This window comes from Brachyistius frenatus, unplaced genomic scaffold (assembly GCF_029030835.1).
Source record: "Brachyistius frenatus isolate BFR_SWC_R1_liver_20210118 unplaced genomic scaffold, ASM2903083v1 Contig_139, whole genome shotgun sequence".
NCBI classification, from domain to species: Eukaryota; Metazoa; Chordata; class Actinopteri; family Embiotocidae; genus Brachyistius; species Brachyistius frenatus.
In genome coordinates, this window is record NW_027210738.1 from 73,295 (window position 1) to 95,492 (window position 22,198).

The following is a 22,198-nucleotide window of genomic DNA, read 5'->3' on the forward strand; positions in this document are numbered from 1 at the left end:
GTAAGTTGGATTCAAACACACATCTATGAACAATTTTAGAAACACACACACACACACACACACACACACACACACACACACACACACACACACACACACACACACACACACACACACACACACACACACACACACACACACACACACACTCCAGGAAGTCAGAGAGAAAGAGTCGCATCATCCTTGAACCATTTTTCCGTCGTGCTTTCCAAAGAAAGAAAGAGAAGCTGCCGCAATTATCCCGTGACTGTTTCACCTCTCCGGGTTTCTCCTGGTGTTCCACAAGGAAATACCCTGGTGTGCAGTTCTGGGACACACACACACACACACACACACACACACACACACACACACACACACACACACACACACACACACACACACACACACACACACACACACACAGAGAGGCTGTCCTGTGCTGCTGTCTGAATCTGGGTTAGACTTTTCTTGGGAACTTTATACGGCTTCTGTTTCAAAGACGGCTGAAAAAAACCCAACAATAAAAAACAAACAAAACAAGCTGTGGTTTTTAAAATCGAGCGTAAATTTAAGAGTTTGACTGTTTGCGTTTCCACGGAGACGACATCAACATCTGGATATATATCATCTACTGGCGTTTTAAGAAAACAAACCAAGCGGTGAAGCGCCGTCGTCAGTTTAATTAAACCGAAGATCAGAGACGTTTAATCGCATTCGTTCTCATATTATTTCGAGGTTGTAGCATTTTTTTGTTTGTGAAATCTGGGTTCATCTGCATCAAGCGTGCACAAAGTGGCACCCTACTTAAAACAAGGACACTCCGTCCCTCCCCAAAAATAATACACCCCCCTCCCCTCCCGCCCGCTGCCCTCCAAAACATCCACAGCGCATCAAGCTTGAAGTTTAACACATACCAGAGTATGAAGTTTATAAAAAAGGACATTTTGGGTCGGGGGGGGGAAACTGCTGACCAAAGGGTTTGTTCAAATGTAAATAAACAAAAAAAAACATCTGGTACATTTTTAAAAGGCCAACTCGTGTTTTTTTTTTATTTATTTTTTTAAAAGACAGCTTACATGTAAACTTTTGACATCTGGATCAGAACGGACGTCCACATGGACGATCCGTCCACGTGGACGATCCGCCAAGCAAAAGTGCTGACCGGGCATTTGCTTGATAAGTAAAACAGGATGTGCAGCATGTTGTTTTCATTATATGTTTGTACTGTATTCCCAATTTTTTTTGTCATTTTCACACACTTTTCTTTTTTTTTTTTTTTTAATGATGTCCAGCCCAAAAATAAATAAACAAAATGTTATTGTCAGGATGTCGAGTTTTCTCGTGCACACGCGTAGAACACGTCTAACGTACCGACAATTTATGCATAGAAACACGCACAAGTTCGCCGTTTCTCAAACAACATGTAATCTGTACAAAAAATAAAAGACGATGACATGATCATCAACTTACAGGATCCAGCGCCAAAAAAAAAAAAGGTTCGCAAAACCCTCCGTAAAAACGCTGCTTAACATTTTTGTGTTTTTTGTACAAAATGAAACAAAGAGGATAAAGTGTTGAGGAAAAAATAAATGAATCCTTTTATTCATTATCTTCATTTTTAAAATATCATAAAATGCAGTCATTTCTTTATCAAAGTTACAAACAAAAACAAACCGTCTTTTTTTTGTTGTTGTTTTTTTTTTTTTAGCTCCGAACACAGAAAAATCATTACGTCACTCAAACTAGAGTTGTTTTGGAAAAAGTTGGAGAACTTAATTGAATTAACTTAATTTAACTGAATGACATCAACCAAATCGAATTGGGAGTCGGGATTTAGCAAACCTAGAGTCCAATCAATGAAACGAGATTAGACGAGTGGATTAGAGCGATTTACTAAATTAAAATAATTACTTAAATTTACTTAGAATATTTTGTTATTCACAGGAAGTACGCTGAGATCAGACACCTTCTTGTTTTTTTTGCCGGTTTGTTGTGACGATGATGATGTTGAAGAGTCTTTCGGACCGTAAATGCAGAACTATTTTTGCAGATGAAGCAGGTTTTATTTTATATTTCAACTCTATTTGTGTTCAATTTTGTGCATTTTATCTGTTTCTTATGCATCTCATTTCTTTTCTATATTTTTTAATGTTCCTTTATATCTGTTTTTGTGAAACACTGCATGTAGTTCTTCTGCTGTGAAGCACTTTAAGCTGCATTTCTTCGTATGGAAGGTGCGTTACGAATAAAGTTTATTGTTGTTATTGTTATTATTAAGTTTTATTTTGAAAGGGCCTGCTACGTGCCTTCAGCAGAACTTCTACTGAGAACTTCCACTGTTGAGAAATCGTTTGTAAAACAGAAAACTCAAATATTGAAAGTAAAGATTTTCTTGGAGTGAAACTGAGTGACTGACGCCTGCCTCACTTTTTAATCCGTTTTGCGTCTCTGGTACGTGACTTCTCCGCGGAGGTGAACCAGGTGAGCCGGGTGAGCGGCCGCCGGCCCGCTGAGGAACAGGATGACATGTCATCGGCGCTAATGGGATCGGACCTTTACTTATACGTGCGCACTCCACAAACTCGAGCAGCTGCATTCACATACTACACGCAAAGTAAGCTCATAAGCACATAATCAAGACGACCGACTCCGGCTGAGCTCCTCTCCGGCCGCCCGCCAGCCTAATACGGAAATTTATCTCTTTCGGTCTCTGTTTTTTTACTTTACCTCTTTTCCTTTTTTTTAAATCGTCTCTTTCATACTGACGAATCAACGTCGCGAAAATTTCAAAATACCGGCGAATATTTTACATTAAAAGCTACGATGCGAATTTGCGGCAATTTTTCCAGGAAAACTTCAAATTCACTCGTTCTTCAGCAAAAAAAATCTGATGGATTCAAAATGGCAAAAATATATATCTTTTAAAAGAATCGGCACAGCTGATATTAAAGTATTACGATTTTCCACTTGTAGGAGGAAAGCATCGATATCTTTGTAAACCAAGCACTCATTTAATTCTTTTAAACTGACACGGAGATCCTTTAAAACGCATCGCGGTTCACGTCAGTCGGGTTAAAGGTTACAACACCCGCAGTGCACGATGTGATTGGTCGATGCGTTAATTAGCGGCGTAAAAAAAAAAAGCACCAAGAAAATGGACCTCTTTCCAAAATGAATGTTTTTCTGTTACGATCAGGAACGGTTTGGCTTCGCTCTCGCCGTGAACTCCTTAACCCTCATTTCACCTTAACCTTAATCCTGTCCTTAATCTGTCATTGATCTCCATTATAACGATGAACGGAGCCATTCAAGAGTGTTCGCAGGCGGAGCGCACTTCCTGTACAGATATAAAACAAACAAAAAAGAGTTTGAAATGCTTTTTAAAATCGTATTAAATGAACACGTAGGCCTGCAGTTCCACAAAAAAGTGAAATCTCTTACAACTGGAAGTGTGAATGAAACTAAAACAATACTTTTCTCATTCCCGCGATAAGACCACATTTCCCACAAACCCCGTCACCTACGGTTTTTCCGTAACTCTTCCGATTATTTAGCAGCAGTTATTTTTTGTTTTGTTTTTATGAAGCGAGTTTTGTTTGGAAAAAGCTACTTTATGCTGTAAAACTTTCAGCAGAGCTCCTGTTGTCCATTTGTGGAAAAGACCGGGTGATTTTGCAAAATTCGAAACTCCCGCCAACATTGTGGAGATTGCTTGAATTTGCGTTATTATTGCCATTGGAGGACAGAAAACACACACACACACACACACACACACACACACACACACACACACACACACACACACACACACACACACACACACACACACACACATTGTACATAACCCAAAGGAACGGGGAGAAAACACGATCTCTTGAGTTCCTACCTGGACAGCGCGATCTCCGCCTTCTGCCTGGAGATGTCCGCCGCCTTCTGCGCTCCCTCCACGGCCCGGTCCACCTTCTCCCGGATCTTGCTGGCCCGGAGGGGGATCAGGTTCTTCCTCTTGCCGCTCACCAGGACGTTCTGCTTGTACTTCCCTTCCTCTTTCGTGCCGTCGGGGAAGGCGGTGCAGCCGTAGCCGTGCCGCTTGTTGCTGAGCCACTCCCCCTCGTACTGCAGCCCGTCGGACCGCCGGCTCACGCCGTACCCGGTCCTCTTGTCGTTCTTCCACTCGCCGCAGTAGGTCTCCGTCGCCGTGGCGTCCACGTCGTCGTCGGCGACGGCCAACTCCGCGTCCGCATCCCCGAGGCTGGAAAAGGTGAAAGGTTAAAAAGTAAAACGAGCGTCGGTAAGTCTCAACAATAATCTTAGTTTGAGAAAAAAACAAACAAGGTCAAGTTTAAAAGTGTCCAGAACAAACTAAAATGTTTTTGTTCAACTGTAAACAAGTTTTGGTTTCACATTGCATTAAAAAACTACTTACGTATGATTCATGTCTGTGATATGTTCATAACTTGCACCGTCCGGTGAAAAAGAAAACTCGCGCGTAAGAAAATGAGCGATTAATAGTCGTACATCTGATATATACGAGTTATAAATGTTGTATTTCATTTTACGGTTTGTTTTTCTGTGCAGTCGAATGGAAAAAAAACAAAAACAAACTAGAAGTTTCGCTCATTAGCGTCTTTGCCAATAATTAATCAGACCAGATAAGCTTGCTGTCAGACAATTTGCCAACAAGCGGGTTAAGAGCTGCTGACTCTTGCCATCTTGTAATTAGAGCCTTTAAAAATAAACACCTCAATCCAGCGTACTCGGAATTTGATGTCAAGTGTTTTTTTTTTCCGAAGGCACGCGATGGATTCGTCGAAGATCCCGATGCTCTCGATTAAACGGGGCGGGTACTTTTTTAACAGGAACCGGGCCGGCTGAGCTCCGGGCCCTCGACCTCGAGGCCACTTTAGACTGCACGTCAATCCATTTCAAAGACACTTAAATAGGTCGGAGGCTTGTTGTTGTCGTGAATCTCTGTCCTCCAGATGAAGGACAGTCGTCTCTCGCTCACTATATGCTCACGAGGCTCCCGAACACGTCTCAAAGTCATTACTGACAAGACTTTTAAAAGAAGAAGAAACCACGATCTTGTAATAAACTCTAATTAAAAACTAATAAAACACACCGGATCTGAAAAATGAGGGCGTTGCGGAAGTGCCTCAAGTTGCAATACCACCGAGTGCCACTAGCGGTCGGCTCCTTCTTACAGTCCATCTGAAAATAATCCCGTCGTTAATTAGAAAATAAGCTTCAAAATTTTGGGGGGGGCGTGTCCGTTTGATTGAGAGGTCTGTGGTGCGGTCAGGTGTCCGATTTGGGTGGGCGGGGCATAGTGTCCTCTGGTTTCCAATCAGATAAAGTCAGTCAGATCCACTACTTGCTCCGCCCCCACCCCAGCTCGTCCAAATATGGTCACTTCTGGCTTCAAACTGGCAAACACCGAACTCGAGGCTTCATAAACGGCCGTTCACAAACCAACGGGTGACGTCGCTAATGGTTACCGCTTGGTTCCAACTAGTAAAAAGGTGAGCGTTGATTGCAGCCAAGTGGCCGTCAACTTGGTGTCCCCCCTGTTGGGTGTTTTGAAGCCTCCAGTCTGTCATTTCAGCTGTCGCCATCTTGTTTTTTTTTTTCAAAAAAGATGTGACCATATTCGGACGAGGACACTATGCCCCGCCCACCAATACCAAGAAACCTGCCCACACCCCAGGCATGTCAATGAAAACAGAAACGCCCCCCAAACATAGTGGCCCTCAGTGGTATTGCACTTTAAGGCACTTCTGCATTGACTTGACTTTGCAGAGGTTGCGGAGACTACGTCCATTTTTTATCTCCAATCTGTGCCGGGAGCAGAGCCCCCAACCCCCCACCCCCACCACCACCACCACCCATCTACTGCCTTCATTACCTGATGGTGGAGTTGATATCAGACGCAGCAGAGGACACGGTGCTCATCCCCGCCTCGCTCCTGAAGGAGCTCTGCTTGGACCTCTGGGAGGCCAGCGAGCTCCTGGACTCCGACTTCCTCAGCTTGAGCCCGGACAGGATGGACCTCCGGAAGAGGCCGCCTTTCCTCTTCCCCTTCAGCAGCTCGGCCTCGCTGTGCGCCGTCAGCACGAAGCCTCCGCGGGACACGGCGGGGCTGCTGCCGCTGCTGCCAGTGCTGCACATGGAGACGCTGGTGGTCAGCGTGCCGGGGACGGGGGGAGGACCGGGAACCACCGCCCCGGTCCGGTCCAGCAGAGCCGTGCCGTTGCTGTGCTCGGAACCGGAGCGGAGGGAGTTTATGGAGGTGCGGAGCGGCGAGCGGATGACGGCCGCCATGCCGTACGGGACGCTCTGACGGACTCCGTAGCCGTGACGCATCCCGCCGACCCACTGGCCCTGAAATGTTCCTGGAGGAAGACGAGAACAAATTTAACACCAACTCTAGGAAAATAAAGTTTCTATTGAAGCTCCAATCGATTACCAAGAGTTCAGACACAGTGCTGCGCACACAAAATACTATGAAACCCGAAACATGAACGACTGATATTTAATAAAAGTCATTGAGCGAGAGAGTGAGCTACGAAGGAAGGCCATTCATTTTTCGTAACTCGACCGAACACTACATATAGTAGTACGGTATTGTTAAGTGTCGGAGAGTCTTCCTCAGTAACTCCTCCCACTTTTACGTACAGTACCGTAAAGTGTTGGGGAGAAGTGGGCGTGGCCTCCTCTCGCCCCTCCCCTCCATTCACACGGTGCCTCCGCACTACCCGCATTCCCTGCTGCATAACGGTCCTTACATCTCCATGTTGCTGGAAAAGTAGGGCATCCGAGTATGTGTGTTACCGTCGTTCCCCTCTCTCTCTCTCTCTCTCTTACAGTCAAACGGAAGTGTGTGTGTGTGTGTGTGTGTGTGTGTGTGTGTGTGTGTGTGTGTGTGTGTGTGTGTGTGTGTGTGTGTGTGTTCCAACAGGAGGCCAAGTGATCCATCCCGCCTGCCTGCCCGTACCTCTGATGTAACAGCACTCTGATTCATTCTGTGGCGAACGCACTCGCTCTCCCCGAACTACATGACCATATATGGCCTGCAACCGCGTCTCCATCGCACAAACACACAAACGTTTCCCTCGTGGGCTCGAGTGTCAGTGAAATGGGAAGTTGCTGAATGAAGTCGATCTTATGAGACGCACTCGAACGCGCACGCAAGCACGCGCGCACGGCGCTTTTTAAAAGAAGCCTGACGGCGAGATGGTGTGTTGAACCTGAAGCTGAACCTGTCGTCAGGACGACATGCTGCCTCTGATCCCTCATACCGGTGCACACACACACACACACACACACACACACACACACACACACACACACACACACACACACACACACACACACACACACACACACACACACACACACACACAAACAAATAGGCTGTGTCAACGACAGCTGGCCAGCACATCTGGTCAGGCCTTTGTAATCACGTCAGGACGCAGATGTACGACCATCTGACAGACAGTTCAAAGAACACACACACCAACAAAGACTCGTGCAACAGCTTGGCAAGATTACCGTTTCATTAAATGGCCGTCGGACCGCTCGAACGGGACAGCGAGACGGAGGGCAGCAGAAAAAGAAGAAGAAAAGATGCACCGAGCATCGCTTGTGTTTTATGCTGACGGTGCAGAAAACCAAAAATCAAACGACGGCGAAACAGCTAAAAAAAATAAAAAAAAAATTAAAATAAAAAAATGTTACTATCTATTTGATTTGTTCATTGTTTTTTTTAATTTTTTTTTTTATATAAAGAATACGTTCTACATTTTGGGAAGTACGTTTATTTCCTTTTATGCAGAGAATTTTTAGCGAACACTGTTCAACAGCAGCCTCTAAAAAAATGTCCATAAAGTTGAATCAACGCCTGAGAAACTGAACCTTTACTGTACTGTAAAAGAATACGTTCCACATTTATACTGAGAGTCAAATGACAAGTAAATATGAGCCTGAAAAGCGGGGGCGGGGGGGAGAGGGGGGCTCTCTGGGCTTCAGTCAAAGGTAATCAATAACTCACACTTTCATTTCATTCGTGGCCTTTTTTCGGGGAAGTTGCTGCTAAAGGGAAACAAAAACAGGCACATGACACGTACATACAAACCATAAAATAATAATTTACTGTTTTATACTTCAGCTAATAAACAGATTGGATCAATAAAATACGATTAATTAATGAGCTTTTAAAGCACCGTGAGGTGGATTTTGTTACGCGAGGACGGAGCCAGACTTCCTGCCTCCTGCTGTTTTTGAGGGATCGCGCTAAACTGGCTGTAGTTTCGTATCCACCGTGGAGACGAGAGAGAGAGAGAGGCATCGACCTTCTCGTCTAACTATCGGCGAGAGAGAGCCAACGAACACATTTCCAAAATCGATGAAGTTTTCCTTTAACTTCAAGTTGGACTGAGGTTTTAATATTCCCGTTATGGAACGTAAAACGAGTCTTAAAATGTATAAAGTACGATAAAGACCAGCTCGTAATTTACACCACATGCAGTTCGTGTGTGTTATGACATTGGAAACGTCCAACCTCTGTTCCTGTATGTCTGTTTCATAGCAACCAAAGTTTAATTTTAAAATGTCCATAACGTTGAATCAACACCTCAGAAACCTTCACAGAGGTAAGATTATTGCATTAATTACAGCCAGGTAAATGAATGAACACCCTGTATGTGATGCCGTGTGGCGGGTGGAAACTGGGCTGCTTTTTTTCCAAAAGTCTGCCTGTCGCTCTCCGTGGTGCTGAAAAAAAACCAGAGTGATTTTCCATCGATTTAAAAAAAAAAAAACATCTGCAGGTTTCAGTGAACACGAAGTCATGAACACGTCCGATGCTTCGCCTCCTTTAAGCCCCTCCTCTTATCACGTTTCACGAGGACCCCGTCACGGTTGTATTGGATATGTGGAGGCCTCAGACCCGAGGCCTACAGTTTGCAAAAAGGAAAATCCACTTCGCAGCTCGCACGCCAAAAACGATTTCTCCCGGACTCTGCCCGGAGGCCAACAGGAAAGCGCTCGGCGATCGTACGGGCCCGCGACTCCGGGCCGCGGCCGGCCGCACGGAAAAGGGTTAACGAGATCAAAGCTGCGGAAAACATCACAGAGGCTCAGCGGATTTCAGATCACGCGTCAACCCCCGGGCCGAATTCATAATTGTCTGTTTAACAAATGCGCGCGTCCGTTCTCTGTTTCTAGGTTGAACAAAAGCCGATCCGTCTCTCAGGGTTACGCGTTCCCGCTCAAAGGTTACGGCACACATGTCCAAATTTCACGAGGCTTCAAAAGAAATTCAGCCGCTTTGTCCGGGAGTCTGTTATTTAGTTATAAATCAGTTATTTCATGAATTATGAACGTGTTGTTTCGCCGTGTTAACGCGTTACACTCGCGTGTACGAGACAGACGGAGAGCGACAGCTTTTGGCGTAATAACACAAGAATAAAAAATAGCGATACAAAAAAAGAGGAACGTACGCACTTCTCTCTGTGTTTGAGTTGTGGAAGTTTAATGGTATTTAATCTACGAACGCTCTTTATGTTGACGGGATATTCACGCTCTTTGTGCGTTAAATTTAGTCAATTCTTTAGATTTCTCCAAATTTGCACTTTTATTAAACCCAACTCGTATTCTTGACACGTCCTTTGGAGTTTGGGTGGATTTGACTCTATCTGATTGGAAACCAGACCATACTACGTCCCGCCCACCGATAGCCGTATCCTGACTGCACCACAGGCCTGTCAATCAAACAGACACGCCCCCAAAAACAGGTCTTCTTGAATCTTCTTTTCTAATGAATGAGGGATTATTTTCAGATGGACCTCCAGAAAACTAGAAAAGGAGCGACTTTAGCTAACAACACCGAGATAACTTGAGACTATCACTGAGACTTTTATGTTGAATGGGAGTCTACGGAGGCTTTTTGGAGCCGACATCTAGTGGCACTCGGTGGTATTGCAGCTTAAGTCGCTTCCGCGTCGGCCTCATTTTCCAGCCCCGGAAGCTACGAAACACTTTTATACAGTCACTGGACATAACTGACATAACTCTACATGCATCTACAAGCTCGTACAGTTCGAGGCAGGACATCGTATTCAGTATTATTTATTATAACGTAGGGAGCTCCCTGCTACTTGCGGCTCTGCCCAAAGTTATCTCACTTCTGGAAATCTGTTTCCCAAACAGATGGTTTTGGGCAGTGAACTTGATCCTGATTAAGTGTCCTCGGTTGTCCTCTTCGTGCAACTAACTACAAGGTTGCAACCTTTTTAATGTTATTAGCTCATTGGTTGATTCTCTTAACCTTGAAAAACCCGCCGTAAGTCTCAGATTTGTTTTCTATTCAGTTTTGCAGGTCCTTGAACCGGTCACACCTCCACACTGCCCCCACAGGCCACGTGCATACTGCATCTTGTGGATGCGTTGGACTTGCACAACCATCGCTATTCAGCACTTGAAACTGGAGAAACTCGCTTTTATACTTCATGATTACTCTGACAAACGTTAGAAAATGTGGCACCCCATTCAATCTTATAACTTCAGTCCTACAGTCATTTTTTTTGGACACCCAGCATCAATTAATCTTTTCATATCGAATGCTTAAACAACTTTAACCTCCATTTTATTTTTATATATAAATATATATATATATATATATATATTTTTATTCTCTGTCTTATTTTTGTTTTTGGTCTTTTTTGCATTTGCATTGTACTTTTCTGTAAAAACGGAAAACCAATAAACACAATTTTAGAAAGAATAAACAAACGGACAAAAATCACTGGGATAGGACAGTTGAAACGTATATTTTACTTAAAAAGATGTATTCTTATGATTAGTGAGTAAAAGACGCATTGCATATTGAATTCTGGACTGAATTTGCCTGTGAAAATTCAAATATAAAGATTAAAAAAACTATAAAAGCCTCCCTCCTTGCAGACGCTCCTCTCTCCCTATCGATTTTCCTACAGTCCCTAAAAAATGTGGCGTTTCGGGGACGTTGTTGCACCACCCCGTCCGAAGCGCTTCCAGGGCAAAACTCCCTCATTAGTCTCTCCGGTTTATTCCTGCATGAGCAGCGGTGGTGCAGGGCAATCTTCCAAGATAGATATTCAGAGTTTTCATGTTTCAGACAGCTCCGCTAATCCTCACCACAAACATCAAACCACTCCCATTACGTAAACTAAAGCCCCGCGGTGGGGTTGTTGTGGTCGTGGGTGCGTGTTAGCAATGGCCCTGAAATTAAAAAAACCACCACCAAAGCAGAGTGCAAGTGAGACTTCTGAATACTTTCTTTGTGCTGCACGTTTGTGAGAAATAATAATAATAATAATAATGAAAAAAAGAAGATGTACAGACTCTGAGGAGGTGGATTTTCTGACCCAAACATTTTAAGGGGGATGAGATGCTTTTTTCCTGCACTGATGTTCTTTTAGATAAAAGAAGATGCTATAATATGCTTCTTTTTTTTTCCTTTTAAATATTCAATGGATTCCTATTGTGTCTGAAAGTGATGCAGATTGTACAGAGAACGAAATAATGAAGGCAGAGAGAAGCGAAGTTCAGAGAATCTGCTGACCCAGACACATCAAAGCGGGGAGGAAAAGCAACAACAACGCCGGCAGGAGGGAAGACGAGACGGTAACTATAACGACAGGGAGACGGACAACATGCCGTCCCAGACGGGCGAAGGGATAAACATCGAGACGAGGCCGGACAAGCGTGTGGACGGACGAGCCGAAACGACGGTCAAATCGCTGAGAGCCACGGGGGGAGGGGAGGAGAGGGGGAGGGTCGGGTCGGGGGTCGGCAGTTCAAAGCTAAACCTCTGCCTGCGTAAATCACTGTGTGGGACCGTTATCCGTTTAAGAGATTTTGCTTGGGCCCTTTTTCTGTCTGAGTCTTTCAGATTTCCATTTGAGGATTATTTATCTGCTCAGAAATTTCATGAAAAAGACCCGTTTTTTTTTTTTTTTGCTGTCTGTAAAACGTCCACACTTCGTCTGTCGTCTTTTGAGGCCGACGTTTCGATATCATCTCAGTTACAGTTTGTCCAAAATACAAAACGGGTTGTCTTCACTTACGGCTTTTTATTGAATTTTTTTTTTTTACTCACCACATCGATAACATAAAGACGACCTACAAATACACTAATACGCGTTGCTAATGTAACAGCGTGAAGTTTTCTCGTAAACAAACACATTTATTAGTGTATATAAGTTTTTAACTGACCGATTGCTGTGCGAGTCTGATACTAGAAAAAACTAAAACGTATTGCGTCACCACGTAACTCGTAACTCTGCAGAACTTCTGGGTTTTTGCTGCAGAAGTAAGAAAAGCTCATTTTTAAATGGCCCTGACCTTTATGGGGTAAACGGTCCGCACTTATTTAGCTGCTTTTTACCTTCAAGGTTTACGATTCCCACACCGACTGGAGGCAGAGCTGCCGGACAAGGTGCTCGCCAACCTTCTCAGAGTTCAGTGTTTTGCCCAAGGACACTTTTAGACAATTTAGACTGAAATGCCGACTTGGCGATTTCGTGGACAACCTACTCTCCCATCTGAGCCACAGCTGTCCCGTGTACAACAAATAAACAAAGCTTTGAAGCCCTTTTTTTCCATCCGGCTCGTTCTGTACGTTTAGATAAAGGACAGCAGTATTTTGAAATCAACCTAAATTTGTTTGTTTGTTCAATATTTATGTTTTCGTAAACCTTTAAGAAACACCATTTCCCATCTGACGGGGATTTTTCTCAGAAAATGGAAAGTAGCTGAGCGTCTGTAGCTAAAATGGCGGAGCGGGTTCCCGACGAATCGCAGGGTTGGCGAGTTCAATCCACACGACAAAGGTTCCTCGAGCAAGACGTTGAACCCAGGATTGCTCGTGAGATGCAAAAATTGAAAACAAAATTAAATTCTCCGAGGTGAAAAAGTTGACCGTTTTACCATTTAGCCAAACTGTAAGTCCGAAGAGTTGCCGAAGCTCGTGAAACGAAGGCTGGTCCAGTTCTGCAAGTCGTCAAACGCTACGCAGGATACGTTTAAAATGTAGTTTTATTGGATGATAAGCTAATATATTGTAGTTCTAGTCTTATAGATAGATACTTTATTAATCCCTCAAAGGGAAATGTTTACGTTACAGCAGCATACACAGAGCAAAGCAATAAAAATGAAGGTAGTAAGAAATATTTTTTTTGAAAATTGTTTTTAAATGCACATTATATACAAATAAAAATAGAATAATATTAAATTAAACTAAAACTAAACAACAGTGTTATTGTTGTGTGATGGATTTGGCCAGAGGTGAGTATTGTCTGATTGCAATAGATTAAATGTTTTTAATAATACGCCTCCCTATCTTTTCTGTTTGTCATATTATATACGTATTTATATTTATTAGCCTCCGTGGCTTCCAGACGCCGTCCAGCAGCGGCGTTATAACCACAACTTGCATTTGAAGGCAGCGCGTGAACAAGCGAAGGGAATAAACGGGCAAAAGGTCATGAAGACACCAAAGAAGAAATCTGACATCTGACAAGCCGACATCCCAATTTATGGTCGGCGTGGCGACGCTCCCTCCGTCAGATTCGAGGCAGCGTTCGGGAACTGTGCGAAACTACCGAGAGGATTACAACCCTATCCGTAGCAGGAAAAGTGCTTAACAGGATCATCTCGAACAGAATAAATGAATCAGCGAGCGTTCGGCTGCAGAAGCGGCACGTCGGGGTTTTTCCACGGAGAGAGAGATGCCGGACGGACCCTAGTCGCGACCGAGAAATACTCCGAAACACTTTCATCGTGAGGACTGCGGTCAGGAAAAGAAGGAGGCTCGACGTCGAGGCGATCACAAACGTCCAATTCTGTCCGTCCAGTGGCACGTCAACCTCTACATAAAGACGACTCGGCGATTGCAGAGAAAAGGATCCTCGACGTAAACTCGAACGATGGCGGTCGAAGAGTCCGGAAGAGTTCGTTACCTCCAAAAACACCAAAAGGAGGAAAAGAAGACGGCCGACAACAAACTGCCGCCGACGGGACGAGAGCGGGAAACACTCGGTTAACAAAAAAACAGCAAATAATTCCTTTAAATATCTTTCACGCAAATTTCATTTTTTTTTTTTTTAAAAGCCCCAAAACCTTCTGGTTTCAGGTTCAAACGTGAAATGTTGCTGGTTTTTTTGTTGAAGACGAGAAAGTGTTTCCTTTCGACGGTTTATGGGTCGATGGGGTCGCATGGTGAATAAAAAAAAAGTGGCCTAACACGCGAACTCGTCCCCCGAAACGGACTTTATTTGGGTTTTGGACGGACAAAACAAACGTGGTGTTTTGTTTTTTTAAACTTGAGATTTTTATGAAACCAAAGGAACAGTTCAGAAACTGTTCGGTAGATTCGCCTTTCGCCGGGACCTGCTGTCGACCGATGCCGCTGGACGCGTCGTAGCCATGACAACCAGCATGAAGATGCTTTCCCCGGTGTCGAGAGTATAATTTAAACCGTGTTTGTTTGGTTTTTTTCTTCCCAAATTTGTCCGACCCCGTCGTATCCCAGCGTAGACACTAATTCACGTCGTCGCCGGGGTGAGTTTAGACGGCGAGAAGTGAACTTGTTATGTCGTCTTACGTAACGTGGTCGGAGCTGGAGCCGCTCCAGCGCCGGCAGCGGGCCTTTTAGCGAGCTGGCGGGAACGCTTGGACGGTTCTGATTTTTGATCGCAGCGTATTTTGGCCAACAGCTGGAGGACGGGAGGTTTCCAGGACGAAGCATCTGCGCCACTCGTATAAATGCTGTCACGCCTTTTTCCTTTTCAACGTTTTCTCTTCCTCTGAGGGTTTGAATCGGGGGGCGGGGGGGGGGGGGGGGGATGTGAAAGTCTCTTGTGTTGACACTGGCGTATCAGCTCGTCAGGCGCAACAGTCGCCGCCGCCGCCGCTGTAATCTCTCACACTTACCGCCGCCGTACACAGTGACTGTCGTAATCTCTTTGTGACTCAGTTCATTTCTCACTAAAGTGATTACTGAATCTATTGCTTTTTTTTTTTTGTCTTTCTACTTCACTTCCTCTCTCTGTGTGTGTGTGTGTGTGTGTGTGTGTGTGTGTGTGTGTGTGTGTGTGTGTGTGTGTGTGTGTGTGTGTGTGTGTGTGTGTGTGCGCGCGCGGTTGGTAATCAGTCAGCTTAGCTCTTCATCTCGGGTAAACACCATTAGCCCCGGAAAAGGCCGAAGCCAGCCAATCGGAGCGCGGGTGCAGCCGGGCCCCGTCGGCCAATAGCGGCGCGGAACACCGAGTCCCTCGTGACACGGTGACCTGCTGCATGTCGGCGAGCGTTGCTATGGTAACCCTACTGTACAAGAGAGAGAGAGAGAGAGAGAGCGGCTCCGTTGAAAATGCGGCGGAGCGAGGGAGGAAGGAGAGGAGGCGGGAGGCGAGGGGAGAGAGAAACGTGGGAGAGCATCGAGAAGAATAAAAAAGACAAACAGCAGCAGGGCGAAGACGGAGGAGGAGTGTTTCCTAGAAATGTTGGCAGCAGGTGCAGTTGGAGGGGAAGTGTAGCCGGCTCAGAAGTGCACAGCAGTGTTTTCAACAAAAAAATAAAATAAATAAAAATAAAAACAAAAGGTACGTAGGCAGCAGAGCATCGTTTTGGACGCTTCGGGTGCCGCTGACTGATATCGCTTCGGACATGACGGATCCCCGAGGGTGCAAAAGGTAAAAATAAAAAATAAACAAAATCTGAGAGCGACACGTGTCACCGGGAAAAAAAAAGCAAAAAAAAACCTTCAAAAGAACGACGACCTCTTCGTGACAAGAGTTCATTTCACCGCCTTCATATGGTTTTATGTGAAACACCGCATGTCATTTCTTCAGTTGCATTTCTTCTATGAAAGGTGCATTACAAATAAAGTTGATTATTATTATTATTATTATATATATATAGATATATACTTTTTTTTTTTTTTTAAAGTGCCAAAAAATGCTCACTTTTGACGGGTTTGAAAACATCTCTGAATGAACGCTATGGCCGCTCTATGTTTGCTAAACACAGCCGTTGTCGGATCGACCATGCTGTCCTTTTCTCTCTCTGCTCTCCTCTCACCTCCAGCGGGTTTGAGGCAGAAGCTCCGCCCACTTCTGAGCCCGGTTCTGTCTGAGTTTTTTCTTTCCCTCCCAGCTGATGTTGAATTGTTGAATTTCTCTGTACGATGCTGTAAAGTTCTGCCGTAAAGGACTTTTAACGTGTTGAAAGAGCCGTGAAATCACCTGCGCTGTGATTTGTCGCCTTATAAATAAAATGGAATTGAAAGCTGGATTGAACGGCGAGCCTCCAGCTTCAACCTGGATTGACGCAAATTCTAGAAAAGTTTCATTTTCGCTCGGGGAGCTCAGTTAGCGACGACTTTTAAAAAGAACGGAAAACTTATAACAGACGAGCTGAAGATAACTGTGTTTTTTTCTGTCCGTTTGTCTTCGTCGGATCGTCTCCGTCTCCGTCTTAAAACAGTTTAGGCCGACAAACGAGTTCTATCACCTCTAAATAAAGGCCCGTTATAACAAGGACACCGTGTGCTGTTGGATCTGGATAAACACTCGTAACTAGGCCAACCTCTGCTGCATTTACTGTATGTGGGTTCAAATACTTCACAGTGACTCTCCAACACGTCCATTTTAGTCCCCCCCCCCCCCTTTTTTTTTTTTTAAATTTGTTTCCTCTTTCTGTAATGATCTCCCTCATCTCCCACGGAGAGAGAAACCCTGGTGATAATCGGGATCATCATCCGTCCACCTCCCTCCTGCGATGTGTTCGTTATTTAACTGATCCATTCATCTTATCGGCCTGTGCATCTGTTGATTCATGCATTCCTCCCGTCCGTCCGTCCGTCCCATCTGTCTGGTTATCCGTCTTCTCCATTGTCCCGAATCAACACCCCCCCTCCCCTCCTCCCCCTTTAAAAACCATTCTGGTCTGCAGATTTTATCGGGCTGCTCTGGTTTATGATTCGTGTGTGTGTGTGTGTGTGTGTGTGTGTGTGTGTGTGTGTGTGTGTGTGTGTGTGTGTGTGTGTGCGTTGTAAAGCGGCCTCCCTGTTGTAGAGTTACCTAACGAGGCTTTACGCTTCGCGTACGCTCTTCCGTCACCTCGGCCGCCGGACCTCGGCGCGCGAGCGGTTTTCGTGGCGTACGCCCGAGTGTGCGTTTCTATACATTTAAGCACAACGGCGTGTTGACGGAGTTCAACTTCGGGGCAAACGCGCTGACGATTCACAGGGTGGGGGTCCACAAAGGAAGATGTCGTTCGTTAAAAATGAAGGATTTAATATTTCAGCTTTTTACCGCAGTCAAAATGAAAGATGACCGGCGACCGAAGACGAGGTTCGGGCGTGTTGAAGAAGAAGAACTGTGGAAACTTTTTAGTCGGATTTGATTTAACAAACCGAATATCAGCAAAAGCAGCTTTGTGCTTCACGCAAATGATCGGCAAACACGGGTCAAACATCAGTTAGCACGCCGACGTTAGCGTTTAGTTTTGTCGGCGTACCGGAGCGAATTCGCGGGCGTATTTCATAACACGGGTGTAATTAAACACCCCAAAATAAAAAGGTAAGGCTGGATTAAAGACAAAATCCTCCCTGTTAAATCTTTACAATCAGTTAATCACTTTATTTATTTGGGACTTGTTAGTTTGTGAGCTGCCGTCCCTCCAACCTTTTACTCATCCCCTTAAGACCGCATGGCCTGAATTGAACGCCTCCAAAATACACAGCGTGTCCTCAAGCAGCTGAATTGAGGGGTTGAGTGTTGGGAGGAAGGAGGAGAAGGGAGGAGGAGGAGGGAGGAGGAGGAAGGAGGAGGAGGAAGGAGGAGGAGAGCGAAAAAAATCACAGAAGAGATTCGTTTTCGAAGGCTGTCCTGATACAACCTCCTGCCTCTGCATGTGTGTGTGTGTGTGTGTGTGTGTGTGTGTGTGTGTGTGTGTGTGTGTGTGTGTGTGTGTGTGTGTGTGTGTGTGTGTGTGTGTGTTGAGCAGGAACGATGACCTGAGAAGACCTCTAGAAAAAACAACAACAACCCTCCTCCTCCAGAACATCTGCCACCAGCCTGTCCATCACCGTCCACCAGGAGCTCGTTTCGCGGAGGACCGGTTTGTCCAACGTCGCCCGGCGACGGGCCGCCGCTCGTTTCAAACGAGCCTTCTGTCGGCGCCCGACGACCAACCGCCCCCGACCAGAAAAAAAAAAAAAAAAAAACAACCACGCAAACACGACACCCACAATGCATCTGCGCCTCCCCTCTTACCTCCGTCCGAGTACGTCTCCGTCCCGTATCCGTCCTGCAGCCCGTTGTTCCACGTGCCCTCGTACTTCCCGCTCGTCCCCGTGCTCTCCCGCACGCCGTAGCGTCCTTTGAAGCCGTGCGTCCACTCGCCCTTGTACACCCAGCGGCCCTTGTTCTCCAGGCCCACGCCGTGTCTCTTGCCCTGAGCCCAGGTGCCCTGGTAGGTGTTGCCGCTGGGCCACGTGTAGACGCCCAGCAGCTCGAAGCCGTGGGCCCAGGAGCCGCAGTACTCGCCCTGGCCCTTGGGTCCCGTGCAGATCCCGTGGCCGTGCGCCTTGCCCTCCTCCCACCCGCCGCAGTATGACCCCCCATCGTCAAAGTTGAACCTGCCGCCAGTGGACATGCATGAAACAGGTCTTGGCAATTCCCCTGAAGCCGCGACAAAAAGAAAAAGGAAAAGGAAAAGAAAACGAAGGGAGGACGAAGAAGACGGACAGGGCTGGTGCTAGGACCGAACCACGGAGCCGAGTCTGGAGGTCAGGGGTGAGGAGGAAGAAGAGGAGGAGGAGGAGGAGGAGGAGGAGGAGGAGAGAGTGGGAGGGAGAGAACTCCCACACAAATCAAGAAATGCCACCTCTTGTTTCTCAAGCAGCTCGAAGGAGAAGGAGAAGAGGAAGAGGAGGAGGAGGAGGAGGAGGAGGAAGGAGAAACGAGGTGAAGGAGAAGTCGTGGCCCCTCCTCCCCCCTCTCACAGGTGTGTCAGGTGGGGGAAAAAAGGTGCGCCGTTCACACCATCCTGCAGGCGGGCTCTCTTCCGAAGCTTTGGGCTAGCGCTCCCGGGCTTCTCCGTGACAGGTGCAGGCGAGCGAGGAGGCGAGCGAGGAGGCGAGCGGCCATTATCCTCTCCCGGCAGCGGCTGGAAGCGTCGGGCGGCTCCGGCGGCCCGCCATCGGCCCTGCCTACACTTCAAGTCTACGACACGACCGGAAAAACTCGTCCTCCTCCTACTCTGTTCCTCCCGCTCCTTTCCGCTCAGGCCCACTCGTTCTGCCGCCTCCTACCTGACGGTGCCTCCACCTCTCTGGGGTGCAGCAGCGGCGGCGGCGGCGAGCCGAGAAGTTTCCCCCCACGGTGGAGGGCCCTGCGAAACCTTTCGAGCCTCCGGCATAAGACGCCACCCTGGATCAGCACCGAGGCGCCACCTGGAGCGGTGACATGTCGTCTGATGAAGACACACCGGAACAAATTATTGAAGAAAAAAAAATAAAGGACTCTCCTCTTGGGAAATGGTGGTTTTTTTCAAGTCTGGATGATCAGACAGTAAAAAGACATTTAAAAAAAAAAAAAAAGTCAGACTTTGTCAGACTTCGTCTTCTTATTCTCAGCCTTCACACACACACTCACACACACTCACACACACACACACACACACACACACACACACACACACTGTGCGCTTTGGACACACACATGCATAGAGGGAGAGACAGAAACAACACCACCAGGTAATCTGCTGCCTTTTCTCTCGCTGCTGCTTCTTCTTCTTCTTTTTTTATTTTTGTATCTGTCCTGTGGTGCCGGAGAGCAGCAATGCAGTCTCCTGCCTTATGCACGCATACACTGCATGCAGGCACGCACACACACACACACACACACACACACACACACACACACACACACACAATGAAAATAAACAAGTGAATTGATTAATTTCTCCTCTCTCTCTCTCTCTCTCTCTCTCTCTCTCTCAGTCCGTCTGTAGATCTTTAATCCACTGCGTCCATAAGTGGTTTATCCTCTGCGTGGGTTGCCTTCAGGTGCTTTATGATGAAAATAAACATCCATCGGTAGGATCCACGTTAATGGTGCCGCGCCGTCCTTTTCTTCAGCATCTCCTGCTCGTCTCCATGTTTCCCCCCAACGGAGCGCCGGGCTGACGCACAGCACTGCTGCTGTCTCGCTCTTACAATCTCTTCTTCTTCTCTCCTCCTACGACTGGATCTCTCTCTCTCTCTCTCTCTCTCTCTGTGTGTGTGTGTGTGTGTGTGTGTGTGTGTGTGTGTGTGTGTGTGTGTGCGTGTGCGCGTGTGTGTGTGTGTCTCACAAAATCTGCTCATTAGAGGACTGTTCCAGTGCAGCCGACCAACCAACCAACCAACCACCTCCCTCCTCCTCCTCCTCCTCCTCCTCTTCCTCCTCCCCAGCTCAATAGCACGCTCCAGCTCTTAAAGCAACAGACACTCAACACAAAGTCAACCTGTTTTTTTTTTTCTCCCTCCCTCCCTTTCTCCCTTTCTCCCTCCCTCCCTCCCTCACCTGTAGCTTCTTTAATCTCTCGCTCGGCCTTTCTCGTTTTTCTTCGTCTCGTCGGCCCGAAATTCGACCAACCATCACGTCACGATCTCGAAACGGTTTAATATTGATTATTTAAAAAAAAAAAAAAAAAAAAAAACTCAAGAGATCCGTCTCTGCATTTGTATTCGTACCTGATGTTAATGCGGTTTATTTGCTTTAAACTTCGCGCGTTGGTTTTTTTCGGCTCAGATTTTGGAAAACAACAAAGTGTGTTATCGTAATTATGCAGACGACACGCACATTTACATAACTGTATCGCCTGGGGGGATTATAATCCCACACAAAGGGGCTGTAAACGCATTGAACAAATCACACGAGTGGAATGTGCCGGAATTTTTCTTCAATTAAACGAAGATAAAACAGAAGTCGTTGTTTTCGGTGCTCGAGGACGAACGACTGAAAGTCGGCTTCGATCGGCCGATGTGGAAAAAACAAAACACAAACCGAGCCAGAAATGTGCCGTCGGAGGATTCAGACCTGAAATCTGAGCGGCCACGTCGAGGCAATCACAAAATCAGCCGACTGTCACCTGAAGAATATATCGAGGATTAGAGGATTTATGTCTCGTCGGGATTTGGAAAAACATTCATCTTCAGTCGACTCAAAACAAAGAATCCACTTTAAAATGCTGCTGCTGGTTTAGAAACACTGAACCAGATTTAAGGATGTTCATTCATTTCTTCCATTTCTGCATTTTATTCTGTATTTTATTTCTTTAAGCTGCACTGCAACTTTTTATCCTTATTTTTTTTTAGCTTGTTTAATGTTTTAATGACTGTTTTTAATGTTTTAATCACCTGTTCTTAATTGTTTTTAAATGTCTTTATCTTATTTTGATCGTATGCGTATTTTGTCATTTTTTTCTTATTGTGCACCTTTTTTCTTTATTTTTTTCCCCCTAACTGCGTTTCTATGCTGCTGTGACGACTAAATTTCCTCACTGTGGGATTAATAGAGTCTTATCTTCTCTTATCTCATCTTATCTTCTCTTATGCATGCGGGGAAGTTGCCTTTGCGTCATAACCGAGGACACTGAAGCGTTTTAGGTGTGAAAGGTGCCTCGTGGAAACACAGGATTAACAAATTCAAATTGAGAATCAAAACAAATCAATTCTGGATCCTGTTGATTAAATCAAATCTGAATTTTCTTAAGATGACTTTGGTTATCGCGGGTTTCATCTTTAATCGCTTAACAAATGGAGGCCTGATGAATAATTAACCCGGAAACGAGTGCCCGTCTCGGTCCTGCTTCATATCTTGTAATATATTCTGTGTTCAGTGTCATATTTGTTGTTATTTTTAGCTCGACTACACCTTCCTCACTACGCAGCCTTCCTCTATACGTGCTCGCATTCGACCTTATATCATCTTGTTCTGGAGTTTTAATATGTCGCCGAGCGGGGAGGCAATATGTTTTTATACTCGCTATCAATAACCGCAGCCTCCCATTATTGTTTTCTATTATCAGCCGTATTGTTTAGCGTCCTTTTCCTGCCTCCTTCTTTATTTCTGTAGACACGCTTCTGTGTTCAACATATCACTAAACATATTATGGCATAAAGAAA

At 45.7% G+C, this 22,198-nt stretch overlaps 1 protein-coding gene across 1 annotated transcript in view; it reads right to left on the bottom strand.

The window, feature by feature from the left end:
• Positions 1-19,540, bottom strand: part of jph3b (junctophilin 3b) — a 34,167-nt gene extending 14,627 nt beyond the window's left edge. The window contains exons 1-3 of the mRNA XM_069715150.1: positions 18,300-19,540; positions 5,888-6,374; positions 3,869-4,234 (exon numbers count right to left, since the gene is read on the bottom strand). Of these exons, the coding sequence (XP_069571251.1) occupies positions 3,869-4,234; positions 5,888-6,374; positions 18,300-18,681 (1,235 nt within the window). The 5' untranslated portion in view covers positions 18,682-19,540. The remainder of the gene's footprint in view (positions 1-3,868; positions 4,235-5,887; positions 6,375-18,299) is intronic.
• Between the last annotated feature and the right edge of the window lie 2,658 nt (positions 19,541-22,198).